At 44.1% G+C, this 27,636-nt stretch overlaps 1 protein-coding gene across 1 annotated transcript in view; it reads right to left on the bottom strand.

Moving 5' to 3' along the window:
• Positions 1-26,669, bottom strand: part of LOC309397898 (vascular endothelial growth factor receptor kdr-like) — a 182,905-nt gene extending 156,236 nt beyond the window's left edge. Inside the window, exon 1 of the mRNA XM_081964323.1 lies at positions 26,104-26,669. Within this exon, the coding sequence (XP_081820449.1) occupies positions 26,104-26,158 (55 nt within the window). The 5' untranslated portion in view covers positions 26,159-26,669. The remainder of the gene's footprint in view (positions 1-26,103) is intronic.
• Positions 26,670-27,636: the final 967 nt, after the last annotated feature.

Below are 27,636 nucleotides of genomic sequence, written 5' to 3'. Positions count from 1 at the left end.
TGGGATCTGTCGCCCTGCTGACCGAAGGACCTATTGGAGGGAGAGAAGGAAGAGGCAGAGGTGGAAGGCTCGGAGGCACGAAAGGACTGCCTCCTAGAATAGGGAGCGGTCTTACGTTCCTGCTTCTTGTTTAGAGAAGGGAGGATCTTCCTCTTGTCCTTGGACTCGATGAGGAGAGGATCCAGGGACTCGCCAAATAATTTGGACCCCTTAAAGGGGGCGGAAGCCAGTTTCCACTTGTTTTTCTGGTCCGCTTGCCAATGTCGGAGCCAGATCAGCCGGCGAGAAGTGATATTAGAGCCGAGTGCCCTGGAGGCAAAATTAGTGGCATTAAGGGATGCGTCAGCGGCATATTGGGAGGCCGCGATTATTTTAGACACGTCCTGGTGGAGGCGGACGTCTCCCGCCGGGAGCTTGGTTAGGAGCTCGCGCAGCTAGATCACAGAAGCCCTATTGAAAAAGGAGGCGGATGAAGAGGCCCTGATGGCCCAGGCAGCCGCCAGGTGGGTTTTGTGGCACGCCTTTTCCGCCTTCTTGTCCTCCGCCTTAAGGCCTTCCAGGTCGGCCGGCAGGGAGGAGTTGGAGGTGAGCGCAGCGATGGGCGGGTCGACAGTGGGAAGGGCCAGAAGGTCCTCTAGCACTGGCTCCATAGTATAAAGCTTCCTATCTACCCCACTGGGAGAGGACTGCGTGGCTGGTTGAGCCCACTGGCGCTGGATTAGGTCGAGAAACAGCCCCGGGACCGGAACCAGCTCTTGTTGGGGTGCTGGGACATCAAACATGACCGCATTGGGATTAGCTGGAGTGGCATCCGCCGCCGGCGCGGCCGGTTTGAGCTTGATCCCCACCCTGGTGGCAGCCTTGACCTTGTGAAGGACAGATTTGAAAAGGCTGGGCTTGAACAGACCCACAAAGGCGGGCGCTTCAGGGGGAAGGTCCTCGTCGTCCGAGAGACCTAGCACCTCCGGGTCAGGGTCCTCAATGGCAGAGGCCTCGCTGACCACCGAGGATTCCAGGGAAGGATGGCCAGCACGCTTGCTTGGAGGGGGAACTACCTGATCGGGTTTGGGACCCCTAGGGGCCACTGCCGTGGGACTCTTAAATTTCATGGCCTCCGCGATGCCCTTGGCAATGGCACGGGCCATTAATTCCTGCATGCGGGGAGATAACTCCTCAGAGTCAGAATCAGGATCCAAGCCCTCCTCTAGGGGGGGTGAAGCCCCCTGCATATCATCTATGCTAGCATCCCCAGGGAGAGGGGCCTGCTCACAGGCCCAAGAGGGTGCCGGGGAGGCCGGCTCTACAAATGACCTATTTGGGGATAGGTCCTGGGACTCCACCTCCTCGGCGAGGACCATCTGGAGATCCTCCCGGGAAGGAGGGATTCCTGAGAGGGACTGCTCCCTGTCTGCCTGGCGTCTGGCCTTCTCAAACTGCTTGTCAAGGGCCCGCTGGCGCCTTTCAGCATCCTTGGCCTCAGCCACAGAAGGGGTTCTGGAACGCTGTTTCCCAGAGCTACCCCCACCACTCTTGCCCGCACCCCCACTCCCCGATGAGGAGGAACCCTTGCTAGGGGCCTGCGAGAGGCTCGGCCTAGTATCTTGGGAATCGGGGGGACTGGGCAGGTCCATAGTCAATGACCACACAAGATGGAGCAAGGCTATGATAAGGCAGAAGGAGAGAGAGAGACTGGTTGCTGCAAGGGGAAACAAAACGAAAGGATTCGTTAAAATTGCCATATGCACAGTAATTGAATCAATACGTATGAAATTATCCCATGCTTAATACCAGTCGGAGGCCCAGGGGTAGGATTGGGGCCTGCACCGAGGTGCAAGGCTCCGCAGGAGAAGCAGGGAGGAGAATGACTATAAAAAGGCTTGGGCCTGCGCTTACTTAGGCCTCCTCCCTGAGCCGGTATGATGACCGTTGGAATGGCACAGGAACCAGCGCCGCTCGCAAAAATAGACAAAAAAACGAAGGTGGCGATCCTAGCCCGAGAAACCCTTGCTAGGCCCTGCCACCTCCAGCGGTCTCCTGATAACGAGGCTGATGCAAAATGGCGGCCATGGCTGGGCGCGCTTATTTTCGCGCCTAAAATGGCCGCCGCAACAGCGTGGGGCTAAGGGAGAGCGAGGAGCGAACGCGCCTTGAATGGCGACGATCGCCCACTCCTCCCTGCGGCAGAGGTCCTCTAGCAGGCCGGGGACGAAAAATACTTCGTTTAAAACAACAAACGGGGGGCCTGGGGACGTAGGAGCCTCGCCGCTGCAGCCGCGCCGTTTTAAACGACAAGCGGCAGGCCTCCGAAGCCGTCCCATGAGGATCGGCTGAGGGGCACCCCCCACCACCTTCCAGCTTACCTCCTGGCCTTCAAATGCAATTTCTGCTGGAGAGAAGCGCAGCAATGAAGAGAGAAACGTCTCACAAGGTTGGGGAATGTTAGGAAATAGAAATAAACGCAAATAGAGAGTCCAAGCCAAAAAAAGGATTAATTTAGCTCAGAGCTCTAACTAATTACGTCCAAACGGGCTGACTGAGGAAGAATTCTGGGGGATTGAGCACACCAGGAGGAGGTGTGGCTAGAGGAAAAATAGTTCCTCAGTCCTAAGGGCAAGCAGACTGAATTAACCCATTGCTTGGACTCTCCAAGCGGTGTACAGGAAAATAAACACCAGTTTCTAGTTAAAAATGTAAATTCTGGTTATTTGACCGCGGAGTACTATAAAAGGTCATAAATGTGGGACAGTGCCCAAAATACAGCCAGGTGACCAAGGGGTGGCTGGATATTGGAAGTTTGAAACCGAGTTGTAAGTCCCTGGGAGGGGCCGCATTGTGATTCCAAAGGGTCACTAAACGTCTGATGGTAAATTGAATAGAGTAGAGCTGGAAGGGACCTTGGAGTTCTTCTGGTCCAACCCCTTGGATCCAATTGTTTTTGACCATAAATCTAAAGCGGCTGGCTGGGGGAATTCGCAGTGGTAAGTCCGCACAGCTTAAAGCTGCAGAGCTTGTGAAGCACTGCTCTAAAGCATTCTGGGTTTTATTGTTATTCTTTGACAAGAATATCCTAAAATGGAATTTCCAAACCTCAAAGCCGTTTAGCACAGATAAAGAAAATGGAATTTGATTCCCTGAATTGCACGAGGAAGATTTATCGACACCAGACAAACAAAACCCTACTCTGACGACTGCCCCTTGGCAGTTGGCAACATTATGGGTCCAATTGTGATTTGCAATATCCGCTGAGTTGCTCTGTAGTTCAGTGAGCTGTTAGAGAGTTTCCTTCAGAAAAGCCAAGATTAGATGCTGGCCAAACTTTAATCTGCACTGAGTCAGTATTGCCAAAATAAATTCAACTGTCAATCTCATTATTTTGAAATGGGAAAGTGGTTCCTTTAAAGACATTCCTGAAGGCAAGGAAATAAAGCACTTCATACAGGTTCTGCCCACTCACCAGCCCTGAAATCTCACTTAAAAGGTCATTCTCTTTTCCTCCTTTCAACAGCTTTCCTGATAATTTCACCATGCAGGTCACACTTGCAAGTTGCGAAATCTCTTATTGCTGCAAATGTTTTTTCATACACAACCTGAATGCAAGAAGCATTGGATGCAAAGAATCAGCTAGATCAACCCTGCAAGATTCCATTGTAACTTTAGATCACCTCTTCCCACTAATTTGACATGAGGGCCATTCTGCTGAGGCCAGACTTTAAAAGTGATGGGTTTCATAACATCCTGGGGTATAGAGAAGTAGTGAAACACAAATTGAACAGAAAAAGCAACAGTACTTAGACTTATATCCCGCTTCACAGTGCTTTACAACCCTCTCTAAGCGGTTTACAGAGCCATCCTCTCGCCCCCAACAATCTGGGTCCCCATTTTACCCACCTCGGAAGGAGGGAAGGATGGGTCAACCTTGAGCCTGGTGAGACTCAAACTGCCAAATTGCAGGCAGCCAGCAGTTAGCAGAAATAGCCTGCAGTACTGCACTCTAACCACTGCACTACCACTCCTCAGAGACTTTCAGAGTTCTGTTCCGTTTTAATCCTCATCTTAAAACATTGGTTTAGTGACCATTCAAAGTTATAACAGCACTGAAAAAGTGACTTATGGCCGTTTTTGATACTTATGACCATTGCAGCATCCCCATGGCCATGTGATCAAAATTCAGATGCTTGGCAACTGACTCATACTTACGACATGTGCAATGCCCCGGGGTCACAAAATCCTCTTTTGTGACCTTCTGACAAGCAAAGTCAATGAGGAAGCCAGATTCACTTAGGAATTTGACTACTGCGGGATTCACTTAACAACAGTGGCAAGAAAGGTCATAAAATGGGGCAAACTCACTTAACAAATGTCTCAATTAGCAATAGAAATTTTGGGCTCAGTTCTGATCATAAGTCAAGGACTGCTTGTACTTCCAAAACCCAGAGAGTTTTCAAAGTGTTCTGTATGCTCAACTTACAGAAGTGAAAGCCAACGCTTTGGTCCTTTGTAGACATGAAAGTCAAGCGAGAATACGGTGGAGTGTTTTCTGTGTTTTGGTCTAGAGCTCAGGTGTCCTTTTTATTACTCTTTTGCTATTTCTGATAATTTATCCTTGAGTTTTTGAGTTTGTCTTGGTGTTGCCATCTACCTAAGAAGATTTCAGAGAGACAATAATGTCTCTTTCTGACCTACAGAAGTCACTTGATGCTGCCTTCTTTTGAAATATTTTTTCAACTTCAAACTTTAAGCTATAGGCCTAGATTTCCTAGGATACATACTTAAATATGAGCCAGCCGTATGCTGTAGCTGACCAAAAAGCCAACACAGTCCTAGGCTGAATTAATGGAGGGATAAAATTAAGATCACATGAAGTGTTAATACCATTTTATAATGTCTTGCTAAGACCACACTTGAAATACTGCATCCAATTTTGGTCACCATGATATAAAAAAGATGTGGAGACTCTAGAAAGAGTGCAAAGAAGAGCAACAAAGATGATTAGGGGACTGGAGGCCAAAACATACAAAGAACGGTTGCAGGAACTGGGTATGTCTAATTTAATGAAAAGAAGGACTAGGGGAGACATGACAGCAGCCTTCCAATATCTAAGGGGCTGCCACAAAGAAGAGGGGGTCAACCTGTTGATCAAAGCATCTGTGGGCAGGTCAAGAATCGATGAATAGAAACTAATCAAGGAGAGAAGCAACTAAGGAGAAATTTCCTAGCAATTAACCAGTGGAAGCCCCCCCCCTCCCGTTAGAGCAGTGGGTGCTGCTCCAACACTGGAGAGATTGGACAACTATTTGTCTTGTAGAAAGTTAGCACCCACTCCTCTCCTGGAAGAATGAAATATGTTGAGAAACATTAAAAAGGGAAGGATAAAATATTTCCTCTAAAATAGAAATAAAAATCTTAAAGGGAGACAGAAACTCAGAGCCCCAGATCCCTCCCCCAAGCAGATACTGAGCTGGGGCAGCTTTTGGAAATGCAGATTTGGCCATCTATTACTCCCTGCTGCAGCAAGGTCTGAACAAAGGTAGGGTTATTGCCCTCAGCCACAATAGAAATTGCCCAACGCCCTTCTCCGCATCAGCAGTCCAAACTTCAACCAAACCTGCTTTTTAATATTTCTCAAAATATTTCATTATTTTAGGAAAGGGGTGGATGCTAACTTTCTAGAGTCTGAAATAACGTAGGGTTTCCTGCTTGAGTAGAGAGTTGCACTAGAAGACCCCCAAGGTCCCTTCCACCTCTCTTATTCTGTTCCTGTTTCCTTATGATCTCTCCTCTCCTTATTAACTACCTCTGTCTCTGCTCAGCTTTCTGAGGTTAGCCAAAGTTGGCTAGATGTGAGAAGAGAAGGAGCTCATAACGGTACCTCACGGGATAATTCATTGGTTCTGCTTTAAGGTCTCACACTGGCTTTGCTGCAAAAGGCTAGAGCAGGTACTTCTTGAAAAATTGGAGCTACCAATACGATTGAGGCATACCTAATCCTTCCTGAATATTTGCTTAACCTTTGGAACCAAGTTTGCGAAGGAGAGTGAGTATTTTTGTGGGGGCAAGTAACAGTTTTGTCCTAAAAAGTGACAGAGTTGAAAGAGTCATTGGAGGTCTTTTAATTCAATCCCTGACCAGGGCAAGAGTCCTTAGAGCACCCTAAAGAAATGGCTCTCCAATCTCTTTTAAAAGCCTCCAGTGTTGGAGCACCCACAATTTCTGGAGGGAAGCCGTTCCACTGATTAATTGTTCTCACTGTCAGAATTTTTTTCCTCAGTTCAAGGCTGCTCCTCTCCTTGATTAGTTTCCATCTATTGCTTCTTGTCTGTCTTCTTGTGGCAGCTACTCAGATATTGGAACCCTGCTCTCATGTCTCCCCTCGTCCTTCTTTTCTCTAGGCGAGACACATCCAATTCCTTTAACTGTTCTTCATATATTTTAGCCTCCAGCCCTTTAATCCTCTTTGTTACTCTTCTCTGCACTCTTTCCAGAGTTTCAAAACCCTTTTTATACTGTGGTGACCAAAACTGGATGCAATATTCTAAGTGTGGTCTTCCCAAGGCCTTATAAAGTGGTAGGACTGGGGTTTATTTTAGTGGAAGCAGGGTTGCATCTACCCTCAGCTCCAAGAACACATTTTGCATAACAACAGCAGGCCTCCTGCCTCCTGTGCAAAGGAAGTTTGGAATCCAAAGGAATAATGACCGGAATTCCTCCATCTGGGATGCCTCCTGGGCTCTGGGCCCTTCCCATCTCATCAGGCTCAATCTGGGCCTCCCTTTCCTTTTGTGGAAGCAGCAATCCAGCCTTTAAAGATGCAGAATTATTTCAGATCTTGCCCTGACAGGATACAAGTCAACCTTCCCTTTCTCTCCCTTTGCTTTCCAATTCTTAGGCGGTCAAGGAGAAACGTTAACAATAAAGAATAAGGAAAATGAATCACTGGTTCTTGCCCTACATAGTAAATTTGACCTCCATGGTTTTTTTAAAAAAACAAGCAAACAACACTCAGGTTTCTAATCTAAGAAAGGAAGTGCATCAATGAGCTGATTATTCCTCTGAAGTTAATCTAAGGGCTACTATTTAGATGCTGGCTGGCTTCATTTTCCTGCCTTTCTTTACAGGAAAGAAAGACAGAAAGAGGGAGGGAGGGAGGGAAGGAAGGAAAAAGAAAGAAAGAAAGAAAGAAAGAAAGAAAGAAAGAAAGAAAGAAAGAAAGAAAAAGAAAGAGGAAGAAAGAGAAAGAAAGAAAATTAAAAAATAAGAAGTGGCAGGATGCAAGTTTTGGTGTGATGGATTAAACACCAGAATTGGACTACATGTAGCTTGGCACCTGGGAAACGGAAACATACTTCTCCCTGGTTGTTCGTAGCAGGACATCATCATTCCAGTAGAAAAGAAAAGGAAGGAGAAAGAGGGATGGATGGATGGATGGGAAATGAGTTCTTCATTCTGCATTCAAATCTTAGTTGCTGAAGAACTGGAGATGACATGGGCCAACGATGGGAATATTCACTGGGTAGCTGAGTCTGGTGTTATGTACTCCCAAAAGTTATTCTTTCAGGCTCAGTGACACTGAAATTTTGAAATGCCAGCTTCTATTTCTCATATCCTATCAAACCCACTCTAAAGCCAAAGGGAGTCTACAGCTATTGATGGGTTTGATGTTCCCAAACAATCCCAAACAATCTTGGATTTCTTTGCAAACAAACAAAAAAAATGGGTAGATGCTTTCAAGAAAGGAAAAGCAAGGGGATTGGGAAGGAGCATGAAGCAATAATTTTACCACAAATTATTAAAACTCCCCCACATCTTCCACTAAAACTTCTAACAAAGTGGTTTCCACACCCCATGTAACTGCAGCTTTGTCTTCTCGAAGTCACTTCTTTCTTATAGTCAATCTCTCATGCCAAGATTTACATGCTCTTTATCAGTTTGAGAAAGTAGCCTGGTTTCCTTTGAGTAACAGCTGAGTAGCTCTATTTTTTTTCCAATATCCTGAAAATTAGGCACCAGAAGCTGGCAGAGAGCCCAGTGTCAAGAAGAGCTAATTTTCTAGTATTCCTCCTCCTCCTCCTCATTGTTTCCAGCTCTTTGCTCATCTAACCTCCAGTAAATGGTGGCGCTAAGGGTGAGGAATCAGCTTACTCATAGATTTCCTCCTTGGCACAAGAACAGCTGGCAGAAATGGGTATGAGGAAGAAGAAGATCTAGTGAGGAAAGAGGGTGGGACAGTAAAGGGATCTTGGCCAAGAACCTTCTAAAAATTGGAGTCAACACAATTTCTAATCAGGCAAATCTGTATTCTCATTTACTGACAGAGAAATATAATGAAGTCTTATCAGGATGGCTTAATTTTTCAAGAGACAGATAAGACGTCTTTGTTGTAGAGTAGATGCTATCAGAACCACCATGTAAAAGTGCTTGAAAGAAGAGCTGTTACTTTAAGAACATCCTCTGCAAATGATGTCCTTTTCAAAGGTCTACCTGACTAGCAATGCTGAATCACCATTTTGAATTTCCAGAAGGTTAGGTCTGGCATCAGTACAAGGCATTGTGGGAAACTGACAATGGCGCTCATAATCGTAAAATGTAGTGTGCCAATGAGCCCGAACACCTGACACTCAGGAGCTAGCATTCAGCCGGCTCAGAAATGCGCAGCTTGCCCCTGAAACAAGATGTTTTCCATTGGAGATCGTCCGGTAGGGACCCCAAAGGTGCTTTTTCAAGAGGCAAAGGGACTTTCTTTCTTTTTCCTTGAAGGCATTCTGCTTGTCATCTGAGAAGCTTTTTCAGTTCTGATTGAATGGTGGCGGATGGAAGGATTCTCCACCATTCAGTCAGAACCGAAGAAGCTTCTCGGATGAGAAACAGAACGCCTTCAAATAAAAAGAAAGTCCAGTTGCCTCTTGAAAAAAACAAGCATCTTTAGGACAATCATGGCCTGAGAATCTCCATAGACATTCCTGGTAGGGAAGTAAGAAATTTTGTATGTATTCTGGCAGGCCATCCTGGGAAGAAAGTTCAGGAGGAACAATCACAACGATAAGGCAGGATGAATGACAGTTCCTTTCAAAAACAAATGACTCCATACTCAAAAGCATTCTGAGATGTGGAGTGATAGCAACAGCATGGAGACTAATTTGTAGTCTGGTCCAAAGTAGGCGTTTACAGATGTAGTAGCATGGAAAACAGAAGAGATTTGCTGATTCCCAGATTTTAAGCACTATGACAACAGAAGGAAGCTTGAGGAATTGGCTGGTGCAGTTCTCGGCTGGTGTCCACTCTCCCCTTTCTTGATGGCCTTTCTGCTCACACACAGGACCAGATGCCCCACCTCAGCACTCTACACAGCTAATTATCCAAGAAAAAAACAGAAGAACTGGAGTTGTATCTGATCCAGAACTGGCATTCCTTATTAAATTTAGAATGGACATTGAAAACAAGCCCGTAGAACAATCATTCTCCATGCAGTAGTTAAAGCTGTTCATAATCTTCAAAATATACAGAGAGCTTGAAGGACGAGGTCTACTGATTTTACATTATTACAACATTGTGTTCAGGGATGTAGCTGAAATCGGTTTGGAGAAGCAACTTAAAAACTGGGATATTTGAGTAGACTAGGAATAGCTATTACATTAAGAAATTTGAACTAGATGTTAAGTATCTTTTTGAGAGCTTTTATTCACTTGCAATTAGCATAAATTCAAGTCCTTGACTTGCAACAGTTAAGTTCAAAGTTACAATGAAGGAGAATATTTATAGCTTAGGGTTGAAATGAGGGGTCCTTGGTGCTCTCTGAGCTTTCTTGCTTTCTTGCAGACGTTTCAATACCTTAACTAGATAACATCATCAGTGCTAGAAGGGAGAAGGACAATGGAGAGAAAGAGGAGAACTGTGAGGTCCTTAGTGCTCTCTGAGCTTGCTTGTTTTCTTGCAAATGTTTCATTACCGAAACAAGGTAACATCAACGGTGCTACCGGTAGTAAGGAATGCAGTTTGCTGCCATGTTATATGAGTTGTCACCAGAAGATAAACTGACAGCAAACGTCACCCCAAGGGAGCTCAGAGAGCCCTTAGGACCTCTCAAAGTTTCAACGGCATTGAAAAAAATGAGTTATGGCCATTTTTCACACTTCTTACAACTGCAGCATCCTTGTGGTCACCTGATCAAAATCCAGATACTTGGCAACTGGCATGTATTTATGACGGTTGCAATGTCCCAGGATCATGTGATCTCCTTTTGAGACCCTCTGACAAGTAAAGTCAGATTCACTTAACAACCATGTTACTAACTTAACAACTGCAATGATTCACTTAACAACTGTACCAGAAAGAAATGAAGCAAAATCCGCTTAACAAGCAACTCGCTTAGCAACAGAAATGTTGGGCTCAATTGTGGTCATAAATCCTCAATTTAAAGCCATTCGTTTAGTGACTGTTCAAAGTTAGCATCCCCATGGTCATGTGATCAAAATCTGGATGCTTGGCAAGTAGATTACAGATTAACAGATTAACAGAGTTGAAAGGAGCAGGTCTTCTAGTCCAGCCCTAACCCAACTGGCATGTATCGATGATGCTTGTGGTCCTGAGGTTTTGTGCTCACCATTTGTGACCTTCTGACAAGCAAAATCAGTGGGGAAGCCAGATTCAGTTCACAACTGAATTTAATTTAGTTACTAATTTAACAACTGTAGGGGTTCACTTAACAACTTTGGCAAGAAAAATCATAAAATGGGACAAAACTCACTTAACAAATATCTTGTTAAGAGCATAAATTTTGGGCTCAGCTGTGGGCGTAAGTCAAGGACTACTTGCATCTTAATGAAAACAGCTGCTTAGTCTCCATCTCCATTTCCAAGTGAGATTCTGGAAAATGAGGCACCTATCCTGGCAAGGCCCACAACCTACAAGACTGTGCTGGGCTTTGGGCAATTTGTGCTTCAGCCTGTGAACTGGCCCAACACGAGGGAAAACTCTACATGACTTTCAAAAGAAGCTATGATGAGATGTGGAGGGAGAGATGGAGGATGAAAGCTTTGGGCAACCCGTGTTTTGCTATGATTGAAGTATGACCAAACCCAAACTTTTAACATAAAGAAAAAAGGACACAGAACATTTCCTCAAAATGAAGATATCAGCAAGAAAAGGAAAACAAGACACTTTTAAAAAAAAGAGGGTCAGAGAAATCACAGGAAAGTTTATAGCTAAACTAGGTCTTTTCCATGGTTAAAAATAATAAAGGAAAAGAGGTGTAAGGGATGAAAGAAATAGAGAAAGATTAACCACCATTTATAAATGGAATTACAGAAAGACAAAACTTTGCCAGTGGAGACTACATTGTATTCAGGAATAGAGATAGGAAAGCAATAGGATCAGGTGAAATCTTCATTTCATTCTTTAAAGATGCAGGAACTGTCAGAGGGATCTAGGAGTCCAAGTAGATGATCATCTAAATATGAGCCAGCAGTGTGGCCAAAATAATGCTAGGTTGCATTAACAGAGGAATAGAATCAAGATCCTGTGAATTGTTAATATCACACTACAAAGCCTTAGTAAGACCACACCTGGAATACGGCATCCAGATTTGATTGCCACAATATTAAAAAAATGTTGAGACTTTGGAAAGAGCGCAGAGGAAAGCAAATACAATGATAGCAGCCTGGAGGCTAAAACTTATGAAGAACAGTTGCAGGAATTGTGTATGTCTAGTCTAGCAGTCTTCCAATATCTCAGGGGCAGGATAGGGGGCAGGATAGGAAACAATGGGTGGAAACTAATCAAGGAGAGAAGCAACCTGGAATTAAGGAGAAACTTCCAAATGGCGAGAACAATTAACCAGTGGAACGGCTTGCCTTCAGAAGTTGTGAGTGGAGGTTTTGAAGAAGACCCTGGACAGCCATGTGTCTGAAATGATATAGGAGGTTGGAGTAGAAGACCTCCAAGGTCTCTTTGAGCTCTATTTTGATTGATAAAGGAAAATTGATCCAAGTGTGAATACAGAAATTCCAGCTGAACAGACAGGTTTCAGTAGAGGCAAAGGGCTCCATGATCAGATAGCTAATATGAGAGAATACAAAAAGAAGTTTATCTTCGCTCATTAACTAACATAGATCAGAGGTCTCCAAACTTGGCAACTTTGACACTTGTGGACTTCAACTCCCAGAATTCCCCAGTCAGCCATGCTGGGTGGGGAATTCTGGCAGTTGAAATGGTGTAGATCATGCCAGAACTTGGAACACATTGAGGCTAATCCGCATACCTGAATGCCTGATTATTTTTTTAAAAAATAAGCAAGAACGGCCTTTGCAGAAGTCCTTATTTATATTGCAGAACTTCTGGTGACTACTGAATCCACAGAAGGGATGTGGTAAACCAAGATGAAAGCTTTCTTTACGTCTGGAAACGGAAGGCACATTTTGTGATCAACCCTTCAAAGCTTTTGACTAGGTACACCTTTTGTCTCACTATGGCCACAAGCAACAACTGGTGCCCATCATGGTACTGTGATGCCATCATACTGCCTTTCTCTGCCTGTGTTCTGCTTCCTTGGTTATTTTCCACAAGTACCACAAGCTCGTGTTATTATGAGATGCCTTGAAGTCAATGGCTACACCCACATTCTGGAGGTACCATTTTGCATGCAAAATACGAGAGGCAAAGTAATTCAGAAACTCCACTGGGGAAGGGAAAAAATAACCCACCCAGCTTCAAGTATGTGTTGCATCTGAAGATCCTTTTTCTTTTAACGGTATCTTCTCCTTCCTGAAATATCCATCCAATGAGAAAACAGCCTTTGAAGAGACCCTCAAAAGAAATCTTTACTTTTGTGAAGAGGAACGAAGGCCAAGAGGTGCTATTTTCAAGTTGCTGCTGTGGTTTGGTAAAATAAGTCCCCTTAGAATTCAGACTCCCCCGGTTCCTTCTAACATCTCCAAAACCTCTGAAAACAGACTCTCCAAATAAGTGTTTGATAAATAATCTATCACGGCATTTTTACTTTACTTTGACTTATCTCAATACGTTTAATTGTTTATGCTATTTTAGGTTTGCATTTGGCTTTTTTATAATTTTGTTATATATACTTCTCAGCTTTATAACTCTTATTCACAAAGAAGGGTTGTTTTCAATTTAAATGTACTCGTTTTTACAATTGATGGGTTTTGTTTTATCCAATTAATAAACCACTGGAAATCTATATCGATTCAGCAGTATACAAGTAAAATTAATTATTTAATCAATTAAGAAACGATTTCTAACTTTCCTCCTACCACACCTCTGAGCATTAACCTAGTTGAAAATAATGGGAAATTCAGAAGTGCTAAGATTATTTTTCCTGTAAAAGGGCAGGATGTAGTAGGAAAATAGTAGGTGGAGAATGGAACAATCTCTGCCTGGAGATATGCAACTCTGTTTCAGTGAAAAAAGAGGGGATCTACTTCTGGCTGCATTCATACAACATGCAAGAGCAGATCAGGGAAAGCCTTAGCAAATTTAGTGTTTCTCTTGCTACGAACATTGCTGGCTTAGCAGGCAGGGATCCAGGCCACCTGGTCAGCTTAGGATTCCTGAATTTGGGGGACCCAGAAAAGAGTCCGACCCTCTCAGCCAAACAACCAAATGCAGATTCATTGACACAATAACTTTTCCAATTGCTACTTATGGCTGTGAAACGTGGACTTCGAAAAAGGCAGATAGGAGAAGGGTGGATTCCTTTGAACTGTGGTGCTGGAGGCAACTGTTTCGCATCTCATGGACTGAAGAAATAACAAAGAAGTCCTAGAGCAAACCTCACGAAAAAATATCTCTTGCAGCCAAGATCACCAAAAAGAGGCCCTGGGTTATTCCTCGCCCCTTCCCCCTCTTCCTCCAAATCCCCCGACAGAAACATTTTAAGAACCTGAGAAGAGCCCTGCTGGATCAGGCCAAAGGGTCTTCCTGTCGGGCATTCTGTGACATATGGCCACTCATCCACATTTCAGAAGATCATAAGCACACATTCTCTGCTACAAGAAGAAGATTCTGCCTTGTGTCTGCGATAACAATACAATAGACTTCAGATTGCCTCCAACTATCAACCTATTGTAAAGAGCTAATCAATGGATGCAAAGCTCCATGTTTATATACACTTTATAAGTCCTTTTGTTTTCAGTGACCATATTCTAGCTCTGATTACAACCAACGTTTTAGGTAGATGACACACATTACAATAGATTCATGGACTGCATGAAGTTATGCTTTGCTTAGGAGGATTCATTTCATACAACACCTTACAACTAAATCTTAATAAATGAACTGGACACTTTCTTGAATGCAAAGGTTGCAAATACCAGAATTCAGAGATGTGGCCATGTTTGCTTGGATAAATCTGGGAGTTGAAATCCATGTACCTCAAGGCCACCTGGCTTAATGTGAAGTGTTAATACTACTTTATAATGCTTTGGTAAGACCACACTTGGAATATTGCATTCAGTTTTGGTCATCATGATATAAAAAGATGTTAAGACTCTAGAAAGAGTGCAGAGAAAAGAAACAAAGATCGTTAGGGAACTGAAGGCTGAAACATATGAAGAACGGTTGCAGGGTTTGAGTATGTCTGGCTAAAAGAAAAGAAGAACTAGGGTTGACATGATAGCAGTGCTCCAGTATTTAAGGGGCTGCCACAAGGAAGAGAGGGTTAACCTATTCTCCAAAGTACCTGAAGGCAGGACAAGAAGCAATGAAGGGAAACTAATCAAGGAGAAGCAGCCTAGAACTAGGGAGAAATTTCCTGACTGTGAGAACAATAAACCAGTGGAATCGCTTGCCTTCAGAAGTTGTGGGTGCTCCAATACTTGAGGTTTTTAAGAAGAGATTGGATAACCATTTGTCTGGAATGGTATAGGGTTTCCTGCTTGAGCAGAGAGTTGGACTAGAAGACCCCCAAGGTCCCGTCCAACTCTACAGTATTATTCTGTTCTGTTAACAAAGTTAGGTTAACAAAATCCATTAATACAAACTTCAGTGGTTGGTTCACCGAATATGCCTGGCCATCCGAAGAAGCTACAAGCACATCTCAATCTGCACACTATGCTTACAGAAACCTTCTGAGCTCCAGGAGGCAGAGGGTTCTATAGGGTAGGACTGCCAAAGACAAGATATACTCCCTAGCTCTCATTAGATGGCAATATTTAGGGGAAGGGGCTAGGAGCAAGCCCACCCCTTCTGAATTGATAGGACACAGACCTTGAGATGGCAGCATGGAATTCAGAAAACGTTTTGTGCCATTTAAGAGTCACCTGGATTTATGCAGCCAGATACGATAGCATTGAATTGTGGGCACCATATATGAGCATCACTCTTCCCCAATCTGGTGCCTTTCAATTGAGCTGGACCTTGGCGATCAAGAGCCATTCTTCAAGCTCTAGTGACCTAAGTAATGATCCGGCTGTTAAAAGGGCTGGGAAGGAAACAGGAATTCATTACAGATTCTGTCGGCAGGTGAAGTCATCACTTTGGTCTCCGTCCTTGCCTCGCAAATGGGACAGCTTTCAGAAGCCAATCTTTTGGTTAAAGGGCATTTTGGTCCACAACGTCATGACTCCTATGGTTGCTGTAATGCTTGCCTCCCTTGTAGTTGAGAGAGATCAACCATAGGAATCAGACTGAAACCTACAAGTTCTCCTCCTGGAAAGAAATCTCTAAGAAAAGGGTCCAAGTTTGTATCCACTCTGCTGAAAGGAAGCCCTGTTAAACACAACAAGTTTTCTGAGCAGACATGGTTGGATCATAAGGAAGGATGAACGCTGAAACATTAATGCTTTCAAACTGTGATGTTTGAGAAGCCTCTTGAGAGTCCCTTGGACAGCAAGGACATCAAATCAGTCAATCCTAAAGGAAATAAAATCTGCTGTTCAGGCTGGCTAGGGAATTCTGGGAGTGGAAGTCCACAAGTCTTAAAGTTATCAAGTTTGAAGAGCCCTGTGCTAGAAAAATGTGGCCTGGCAGCTAATGCCAACGAATTATCACATTCCCTTTTATACATTTGGCGCATGCTTCAGCCCGGAGCCAAGCAGTTGCCCTACTTCATTCTTTCAGTCAGCTTCTATGCAGATTCACACAGAAATAAATCTGCCTGAGATCCGTTTATTGCTCTGTGGGCATGTAATTAAAGGTTTGTTGGCTGACAAATATTCTCTGCTCTGAAATAATTTCACAAACCTCTCCAGTTTGTGAGCCAAAGTTTCACTTGAAATGTCCCTGGGATAGAAGTTCAGGTTTATGGATTTCTTTTAACCTGTTAAAAATGTGAGATAGGTGGTAAGTGATGACTGTCCCTTCCATATTGATCGTGACATGCTTAGTTCCTCCTCCTCAGTCTGAAAGATAAGCATTATCCTTCTCACACGTGAGCTAAAACAAGACCACAGCTGGTTCTTCCACTTACTTAGTCTCTAGGCAACATCATTAGATCCAGAATGGAATGAAGTGCACTGGAGTGGAATGGCATAGAATGGCTTAGAGTTAGGAGGGTCCTTGGAGGTCTTCTAGTCCAACCCCTATACTATTTCAGAAAAGTGGCTGTCCAGTCTCTTCTTAAAAACCTCCAGTGACGGAGCTCCCACAACTACTGAAGGCAAGCTGTTCCACTGGTTAATTGCTCTCCCTGTTATGAAGTTTCTCTTTAATTCCAGGTTGCTTCTCTCCTTGATTAGTTTCCATCCACTGTTTCTTGTCTTGCCTTCTGGGGCTTTGAAGTATAGGCTGGCTCCCTCTTTGTGGCAGACCCTCAAAATTGGAACACTGCTATTATGTTGCCCCTATTCCAAGGAGTGGTTAGAATGCATTACTGCAGGCTACGTCTGCTATCACTGGCTGCCAGCAGTTTGTAGGATGAGTGGACTTCAACTCCCAGAATTCCCCAGCCAGGCTTGCTGGTTGGGGAATTCTGGGAGTTGAAGTCCCCCCTTCTTAAAATTCCAGAGGTTGAGAAACACTGAATTAGTTCATTCATAAGGTCCATTTCAGGTCATTTTGGATTGGGTCCTGCACTCCCCTTAGAGGGAATGGATAAGAATAAGTCCGTTGCAACCTTCAAATATTCCCAGCCTTCCATTACTTAATGAAGCAACAGGACTCGAAGACAAGAGGCCAACTGAATGCTGGGCTTGAGAAGATGATTGTAAGTTGGACCAAATGAATATTCCTGCTGCTGTTCTCATTTACTTGCATGAAAGGGAAATTTGCTTCCAAAGATTATTTCAAAGGAGAAGAATTTTGGTGAAATCCTCATGGGACATGATGTTCTTGCACTGATTTAGGGATGAGGTCTCTCTTTTGCAAATCTTTTCCCTGCACCAAGTTGGAAAATGTGGGATATCCGGGAGGCTTCAGAGTGACAGAAAGAGGAACCCAAGAATGTCTCTCCCCAGATTGGAAGATTTTCACATATCCCTTCCATGATGACAACATCTCTATACCTGATGACAACAAATTATTTTCTCTGTACAACAGTTGAGAATCTGCCTAATGGGTTTGTCTCATGGGGAAGGGATGCCACTCTCCTACATTCGGTATAAGGTCCAGGTATCATTCTTGGCACCTCCAAACAAACACGGAAGGGACACACTCAAAATTCTAGAGCAAAGACCACCAGTGTAAGACCAACCTTTCTTGATCCAAGTGACCTCCAAAAATATAGGTTTCCATTTCCAGCATTCTCTGTGAGTACGACCATGACTATGACATCTGAGAGTTAAAGTCCAACATCCAGAAGGTTACTACATACAATTCTGAACAGAGACTGAGTAGGAATCCAAATAATATGGATTGTGCTTTGGAGAAGAATCCTTTTCTCCTGTGGAATCCAGGTTGGGAAATCCACGGTGGGAAGTTCATTTATATTTACTTTTACCAAAAGTCTGGCTTGACTTAAAGGTTCTTCTTTTTTGATGAGTTTTCAACTTATCTCAGGCAGCCTTCCCCAACCTGTTTCTGCCAGTCCCTCTGGCCAATGAGAATTTTGTAATCACCAATCCTGCACAACTGGAAGGCGTTATGTTGGGGGAGGCAGATGGTGTGTATGCAATTTATTAATGTTTTCATGCCATCTCTAATTTGTGGCTTTTTGCAAATTTATATAGGGATTTCTCTTTACTTGGGTGGTTTGATTGTTGTTGTCATTGGCATAAGCTGCCTGGAGCACATTTTCTTTGTGAGTAAAAAGGGCTACAGGTCTCCCAATAAACAAATTAACTAACGAAAAACACATAAAGCAACTCTTATAATCAAGGAAAGAGAGGATTTCAAGCAAAACTGAGCGACGGCTCTTAACTGAAAATGCTTTTTTAATCCCAGCGTTGTTTGTTGTTGGTTTTAAATCTGTTTCTTTTCTTTCTCCACTCAAGAAAACAAATTATTTTAAGCAACAACATTCTCACTCCCCCTCAAAAAAGGTCCAAATACAGACTACAAATGCAAGGAATCCCTTAGTCGTTTGAGACCAAATAAACTCAACAGGTAGTCCTGGATAAAATTTCCTTGACCTTTCAAACTAGAACAATTCCCGTTATCCTGCAAATCCTGCTCCCCACTTCCTTGGCAAGGTTGTTCCCACACTTAAGAAAAACACAGGAAGATCTAAGGAAACTTATGGGGAAACAGAGAAGACAAAGCACAGGATCCGAAAATAGAAGTGGAGCCCATACATTTCCTTTACATATGGCAGCTGACTCCAGATTTCTGCAAAATCTTTGGGGCCACATGCTTTATCCATTCCCTATACACCAAAAAAAAAAAAAAAAAAGGAAAAGGAACTTGGGACTGTTTCATTGTCAGCAAAGAGCTTCAATCCTCTTGTTTTTTTTCCCCTTAACAAATGCTTGGAAAATTATAAAGCCTCATTTGCAAAACCGAAAGCTTTGCAGCTTTAGCTACACAACAAGTCCTCTTCACATCCCTTTTGTTCCATCAAGGAACTGGGTGTTGTTTGGCCTAGTGTGAGAGGCAGCAGAGGAATTAAAACAAAAACAAAATGTACAATTGAATTGAATAAAGTTTTGCGGAGGAAGAAACGGGCTGTATCCAATGAACGAAAAAATAAGAAATTCTGAGCCAGCCACCATTTTGACTTCCCACTTCCCATTGTTTGAAGAATGTGCATGGTTTCCACCCCACTCCGCACTGAGGGCCATTCCAAGCCCTTCCCCTGAGGTTTGGACTGATCCGTTAGCCATTGTACTCTCAAAAGGAACATGGGACAGGACAAACATAAAATCCGTCCTGTTTTATGACCCTTAAACTTCGTTAAAATAACCCTGACTTAATCCAGGACATTTAAGATGATTAATCCCTCCATGTTTTTCTCACATTAAACACTGCAGTTTTGAAAGGGATATTGGACTCAAGACTGCAGCCTGGGGAAGTGACATTGTGCTGCTCAATCCATTTGGAAATGTCTTCAGGGAAGCCGTTCTGGATGTCTCTACAATTCTCATATGGACTGCACGAACTCTTACAAAAATGTCTCATCTACTAAAATTAAAGCAATTGAATCAAACCCAATGCTGGTGACTTGGCATCATCTCCAAGAAGTTTTCTCAGCAACCCTGTAGAAGTGAGTTGCTATTGTCTTTTCTTGGGGTGTTTTTTTCAAAGTTTGGTCAAGTTCAATCAAGGTTTTCAAGATCAGGCAGGTGCGGAGCTCTCCCAGAAGTTGAACCTAACTGATAGTGACTCCATGGGCACATTCAAGAGCTTTTCTTGGCAACAATACAGAAGTCTGCCATTGGGTTCTCCCAAGATGGAATCCCCAGATGGATCCTAACCCTGCTTACCACCTAAATCCAGATAAAACTCAGTCCAGATCTGCAAGCTGCTTCAGATCAATGTAAAGCTAAAAACTTTATGAATCTTCCACAAGAGCTTGGAGAATGCTTGGATTAGATGCAAGGAGCTTTTGACTTTGTATTATTTGGTGGAAATGCTTTTGGTCTCTTCCCAATCTCATGTCAATGGGCATTCAGGTCTAGTTCTGTTCAAAAGACTCTTTTTCAAGGATTTAGGATAAGGGAAACAAAAAATGCTTCAGACACATGTAGCCAGATACCAAGTATGGCTTTGGACAAGTAGAGTAGCTATCCCACAAAGGCATGTCTTTTGCCATCCATCTGATGCACAAAGCAGGGTCTCCAAACAAGCAGAGTCAAAGGCATTCAAAGCCTCACACCTTTTGGATGTGTTGCACAGGGACAGGGCTTCTCTTATGCATAGTGAGGATCACCATCTTGAGTTCTTTTATCCTTCCATGGATCCCCCTGACTCATTTTGCATCATCATCATCATCATCGCCAGCCTCCTCATTACCATGAAAACAGAATGTGAATTACATATTCTTTGCATTTTCTTTGCAACTCCATTCAGCTTTACTTAATAAGTAAACAATGCTTAGTTAACCATGCCACAGAGATCATTAAATCTTTACTTGAAAGACTATCCCTAACACAGGAAAAAGAAAAGTAGGGTAAAAGAAAACATTCAGGAGAAGCAAACAACCAAACAGAATTAAGATGATTTGGGAGGGAGCAAGGTGGTGATGGGGAGTGAAATTTCATATATCCAATCCAGTCCCATCCATCCACCCACCAATAACTTCTAACCTACATTTTCTGAAGGACCACAAGGAGAGAGTGACTAGGTCTAACTCAATATTTTTCCCTGCAGCAGCAATCCAGTAGCAGGTCCAGAGCCACATCTTAAATTTCCCAGGCTGAGAGTGAATTTGAAAACACTCCCTTTTCATAATTCCAAACCTCAGGAGTTCAGCCTACACCAAAAATCTAAGTGCAGATTAAGGAAATTCTCTGAATCTCACCTAGGGACGTCACAAGTTTCTCTCTCAGTAATGAATTTCAAAAATAGGCATCCTGCACAACATGACCACAAGTGCAAACATTATAGAATTCTTCCTAGAATCCCATGCCTATAAAAAGCTCTTTAATAAATATTTCTGAAAGAAACACTGATTTTATCTCCAATAACTTGATACAACCAGCTCTGCTGGGGTCCTCCTTTCACTGAACGTAGTTTTCCAGCTGCCTATTTAACTTTAACAACTGGCACCTCCGTTTGTTTGTTTGTTTTTCCTCCCTCCTTTCCTTCTTCGTTTCGCGTCATGCGCTTCACACTGTAAGCCTGCCTCGGTTTCACAGATTATACGTATGTTACTGTGTGTGCCTTTTGGCTAAGAGCAGGGATAAAAATATCTTACGGGCTTTGAATCAACCAGCCTGTCTGACTTGACTTTGACATCTTGCCTTTTTGTTGTGGTAAAAAAAGGAAAAGCTGAATTGGAGATCTCGTCCCTTGTGAAACTGTCTCCAGATGATTCATTCTGCCACTGCCTGATCCTGTTCTGGTTGGTGCAGTCTCCTCTTTCAGCAAAGCTTTCTCGGTCAATATGTGGTGATGTGAAGTGGCATTTGCCGATCATAATCTGAACTGGCAAATTGTTTCTATTCTCTGTTTGCTTAGCAGAGGAATAAATAGGGTTGTGCAAAGCATTGCAAAGCACATTAGTCTGAGCAGGTTTCATTTCATTTTTCTCCTGTGTCCTCTCCCCATCCAGGTCCCATTTATTGATTGGTTTATCTTATTGTATTCTATTTATTATTTTTGTAAGTGACTCAAGGTGATGAAAATATCCACCTTGGACAACAACAACAACCCTGTCAGGTAGGCTGGGCTGAGAGAGAGTGACTAGTCCAAGGTCACCCAGCTGGCTTTCCTGCCTAAGACAGCACTAGAACTTACCACCACCTGGTGATTGGCCCAAAGTCACCCAGCCGGTGTTCATGGCTAAGGCAGGACTAGAGCTCACGGTCTCTTTGTTCCTCGCCTGGTGGCTTAACCACTAGGCCAAAATGGTCCCTTACTAGATATGGATATGAAACAGTAAGTTTGAATTTAAGGTTTATTGAATTTATAGACCGCCCCCCTCCCCGTAGGGACTCGGGGAGGAAGTTGAGGAAGAAATAGAAAAAACCAAGGAAGATTTGTGCAGTATCTACAAAGGAGGAGGGGCACCAAGATCTGCCAGTGCTTAGGGCACCAGGGAGACTTAATCCACCATCGGTGAAGGATTGGTCCACTTAAGCTCATAAAATTGGCTTTGTTGACCAAAATTGGTTTTATGACCATCACAACTGACAACTGTGGTGTGCAGACACTATTATGGCCGCAAGGCATAAAATATTCACGCTGTGACTAAAGAATCTGTTTGCAAGGAAACCATTTTAATTACAGCGCAGCAGATCAAACCATTGGCAGAATCATCTTTCTCTGATGAGCTGCATCCCACAAACCATCTTTAGATAAGCAAAGTTCTTCCACTGCTTCTGCTTACCGATGATGGATTGCTTTTGTATTGACTGGGGCAATTTTTTTTTTAGGCAAATTCCTTTTTTCCCTCTAATGAATTGCACAATTAAATTCCAGTTGGACAAGCTGTACAAAGTGGTTGTGTGAATTGACCACACAAGATGGAAAGAGCTTATGGCTGATCTTCAAACAGACTTTATTACCTTATTTCAAAATGAAGAAAAGCCCAGCCAAGACTCTCTGTTCTCCATCCTCAAATGCCCTCTGGACAGAAATATGGGATATAAATCATAATAAAACTTTAAATAACCCTCTCGCCGAATCCAAGTTGAATGCAAAGGGGAGTTAATCAGGCTATAGGGAAAAAAAGTATCGTTTTTCTTCCATCTGAAATCCTGGAAAGCTTTTACTATTTTGAAGGACTAATGCTCAGTTCCCTACACCAGCTCACTTCAGGGAAAATAAAGAACCCTGGTCCCTAGGTGGTTTGCTCAGGCAACCATGGCTAAAGCTAACGACCAGTCAGTTTCATCTAGTGGTTAAAATGCTAGGAGGAGGTGAGTTCTAGTCCTGCCTTAGACATGAAAACCATCTAGCTGACTTTGGGTCAATCACCAGGAGACGGTGAGTTCTAGTCCTGCCTTAGTTGTGAAAGCTGGCTGGGTGACTTTGGGCCATTTACTCTCAACTTATAAGATAAGCCCAACTTATCTCAAAGGGTTGTTTTTATGAGGAAAACAGGAGGAAGAAGTACAGGTAGTCCTCGACTTTCAACAGTTCATTTAGTGACCATTCAAAGTTACAACAACATTGAAAAAGTGACTTATGACCATTTTTCACACTTACGACTGTTGCAGAATCCCCACAGTCACGTGATTTGCATTCAGATCTTGACATCTGACTCACTTTTATGACAGTTGTAGTGTGCCAGAGTCGTGTGATCCCCTTTTGTGACCTTCTGACAAGCAAAGTCCATAGGGAAACCAGGTTCACTTAACAACCGTGTTGTTACTAATTTAAAAACTGCAGTGATTCACTTAACAACTGTGGCAAGAAATGTTGTAAACAAATTTAACATAAAGTTTGGGCTTAATTGTGGTCATACATTGAGGACTACCTGTATTATGTGTGTTCATTGCCTTGAGTTAATAGATAAACAGATAGACAAATAAATAAATAGGTTATTTATTTATTTATTATTTATTTATTTATATAGAATCAGAGCACAGCAACCAAAATTCCTTAGAAGAAACAGAAAAAAATCCAGTGCTTGTGATCTGATCTGATCAGGGGCTGGGAAGCAAATAGATCTGAGCTTTCTCTTGCAGCTTTCATGGTGAACAAAACCAGAGACTGATGGAGCAGAGGCTGCTCTTTTTGGAGTTTCCCTTCCAACTCTCCCCAACGCAACATCTGGAAAAATGTTTTTAGGAGGAATTGCCATCTAGTGGAATCTTCAGGCATTGATTTGTAGACGGCCTGTTCTATTCCCCTTGGCATCCAAAAACGGCGGCGGGGGGGGGTGGGGAATGATAATTGGAACCATCCCTAGAAAAAATCCCACCCAATTAAGTTGACAGCATTTTTGAAATATTTCTGTCTCCGAAGGAAACCGAACTGAACTCTGAAGCAGTTGAACTCTAGGCTGGAGGATTCGCCAGACCCTCACTCATTCTGCTCTGGGTTCCCCAAACTTTCTGGCTTAATGGGCAGCATGCATGGCCACAGACCGAGACGCAATCAGTTAGGCAGACCGTCACCACCTCACTTAAATGTGGTCTGGCTTGTGGTTTACTCCATGTTTTTGATGTACAGAAGTTCTGCCAGGAGATCATCAACCAGAGAAGTTTCCCCTTCAGCGATGTTTCTCAAGCTTGGCAATTTTAAGATGTGTGGACACAACAATTTCAAGCTTGAGAAATATCGTCCTTCAGGAAGACATTTAACAAGAAAATCCTTTTCCAACAACCTTATGAACGATTCTAGACATATATGGAGAACATTCATACCCAAGCTTGTTCAGCAGCTTCCATATCTGAAAGAGTCCCCCCAGATTAACCTCCAGAGACCTATTCCCTTCCTGGCTTCAAAGCAGCTCTCCAGAGAAGTTCATTTGCATATTCTGGTTGGTAACCATTGCATGTTAATGCTTTATCATGAAATCATCTATGGATCATTAACATTATATTTGCTCCCATTGCCATATCATGGCCCACCATCTTCCACTGAAGAACCAGGTTGTCCCATGCGCACAACATACTATTGAGGTCTCACCTTGGTTCAGTTGTTTTGCAAGTATTCAATTTAAGTTCTGATGGATTGTGCAAATTTAGGAAATGGGTTGTTTCAATAGCTGAACGTTGACAAAGCTGATCTGCACTGCAAAGTGGTGGCCAAGATTTAGGGCAGGTCCACAAGAAGAAGAAAGAGAGTGATGGGGGAAGATATGAAAAACAGGTGGACTTGAAAATACAGTTGTGGGCACCAGTTTGACTTTTGTGCCAAGCCTTACAGACACACCTAACTATCGGGGTGGGGGGGATTTTATCCCCAGTATATATGAATGGGAAAAAATTCAGATGATATAAAACTTCACTATATTAAGCATAGAATTCATCTCGGCCAAGATATCAATTTACAACCCCTTTCAAATTTTTAGGTTCCCTGGATTGGTCTCCTATCAAGTCAAATCTAGGTCCTTCCAGCTTCGTATTTGCAGATGGCACAATTTTCAAAGTCATAGGCAGAGTTTCGGCATCAGGCCATAGCAGATGCCACAAAGTGGACTTTGAGCCTTGATTCCTCAGCTACCCACATGTGAAAGCTACCTTCTATAGCTTTCATTGTCCTATGAGAATGGACTCTTCTCATTGACAAATGTCTCTCCAAAGTTCCAGGTAGAAGTTCCAGGCCCTAACAAACTTCCAAAGTTCTCCATTCAGTTTGTGAGAAGAGAATTTTTGGTTTCCTCCAAAATTCTATCCTCCTTTCAGAAAAACTTGGAAAGCAAAATGCCTTTTAGTCAGATTGAGTGAGAATTAGTAAGGGAAAATAAACATCTTTCCTTTACCGGTTCTCTATTTTTATGCTTAAACAAGTATGCCAAGGAGTACCTTGGTCCCTTCTTTGGCCAAAGGGATGCTCTACAAGTGGGTTATTCAGGCATTTGTGAACAAATCCCAAAACTCTGGATTCACAAAAGCGTGAGCAACAATAAGGAAAAACAAATATACTGACTAGTTGGTCTCCAGTTTTATCTAGTCATCTCACTGATGGCAGATACCAAGGATGACCAACCTTGGCAACTTTAAGACTTGTGGACTTCAACTCCTGGGGAATTCTAGGAGTTGAAGTCCACAAGTCTTAACGTTGCCAAGGTTGGTCATCCTTGGTATATAGTTTGAATCCTGGGCATGCTTTAAGTCAAGCCGGAAAATAGAGGCCAGGCTTTAGGAAAGCGCCTTCAGCAAGGGGCCAAGTGTGGCTGATGAGGCTTTGCACGCTGAGCGCTACAAAAGTTCCTGAATTCCAGAGCTTCTTCAGGACAGAGTTGGCCTGGATCCTTTGGAAGACTTTCCCTTGCTTAGGAACCACATCCCCACCCAAAAGGATGCTGAGCGACTCAGGTGGTGGCAGGCAGGAAAAAACTAGAGCCCTTCCACGCTGCAGCAAAGGGCCCTGGGAACTGCTCTCCACCTTGCCCCAAAATATGGAAGGCTCTAGGCAATTTGCAAGACCACGAGGGAGCACACTCACCTTGAAGCGCCAGCATTAAGCAAGCGGCCACGGAAACCACCAACTTGGCAGTCATGTTCTTGGCAGCAGACGGTGCCCAGCCCAGGCCGCCCTCTTGGGCACCGGACAAGCTGCAAAGGCGGCGACCTCGCCGGCTGGGGTGGAAGCCGTCCAGAGCAGAGAGGAGCGGGCTGAAGAAGGGGCTCCCAAAGCCGACTCGGTCCTTCCTTCGGAGCCGCCTGCGATCCCTCCGAGAAGGGAAGCCGCGGGGCTCCCGATCTTCGCGTGGTCCCGGGCTCCTCCCGGCTAGCAGGTGTTCCTGGGCAGGAGAAGGCAGCCCACGCTCGGGGCGGGGATGGGGAGGCAGGGAGGTCGGGAGTAAGGAGGGCCGCAGCCGCTGCGCCAACTTCTCAGCAACTCCCGAAGTCTCAGGATCGGGGTTTTAAGCGGGGCGGCGGGGGAAGCGGCGGCGGCGGCGGCGGCGTCGCGAGGCGGGCAGAGGCGAGCGGGCTCTGCGGGGCCTTCCAAGGTCCGGGGCTGGTCCAAGGCAGACCGGGGACCGTCATTTCCCCCTTGCCCCCTCCCAGGCGGCGGGGGCTTTTCCTGGGATGCCGGAGCCGCACTTGGGAGCCTTGAGAGGGGAAGCCAAGGAGGAAGGCGAGGCGTCAGCAGGCAAAGGACCCACAGCCCCCCCACAGCCCCCCCCGCCAACCTTCCTTCGGGCGGCGAAGAGCCCCCGCTGCTGCTTCCGGCCGCTTTGCTGGGGGCCACTTCGCCCGCCCCGCCAAGGCCTCGCTCGCTCGCTCCCTCGCTGGCCGGCCCGCAGCGCTTCGCCTGGCGATGAACGGCGATGAGAAGCGGGGAGGAGGAGGAGGAGGAGGAGGCGGCCATGTGGTCTAGTGGTTACGGCTTTGGAACAAACTGGTAACGACTCTTTCTAGAACATAGAATAACAGAGTTGGAAGAGATCCTGGAGGTCATCTAGTCCATCTCCTTGCGCAAGCAGGAGAGTCTATGGGTAGTCCTCGACTTAAAACAATTCACTTAGTGACCTTTCAAAGTTCGAACGGCACTGAAAAAAGTGACTTATGACCATTTTTCACACTTATGACCATTGCAGCTTCCCCATGATCACATGATTTACATTCGGATACTTGATAAGTGGTTCACATTTATGACGGTCGCAGTGTCCCTGGGTCATGTGATCCCCTTTGGCAACCTTCTGACAAGCAAAGTCAAGGGAGAAGCCAGATTCACTTAACAACAGTGTTACTAATTTAATGACTGCAGTGATTCGCTTAACAAACGTGGCAAGAAACATTGCAAAATGGGGCAAGTTACTTAACAAATTTCTCACTTAACAACATAAATTTTGGGCACAATTGTGGTCGTAAGTCGAGGACTGCCTGTATACCATTCCAGACAAGTGGCTGTCCGGTCCCTTCTTAAAAGCCTCCAACGATGGAGCACCCATAACTTCTGAAGGCAAGCCGTTCCATGGGTTGATTGTTCTCTCTCTCTCATCTATCTATCTACCTCTAATCTCTCTCTCTC

This window comes from Natrix helvetica (assembly GCF_964273705.1).
Source record: "Natrix helvetica genome assembly, chromosome: 11".
In the NCBI taxonomy this organism is placed as follows: Eukaryota; Metazoa; Chordata; class Lepidosauria; order Squamata; family Natricidae; genus Natrix; species Natrix helvetica.
This window is presented reverse-complemented; position numbering and strand designations above follow the sequence as displayed.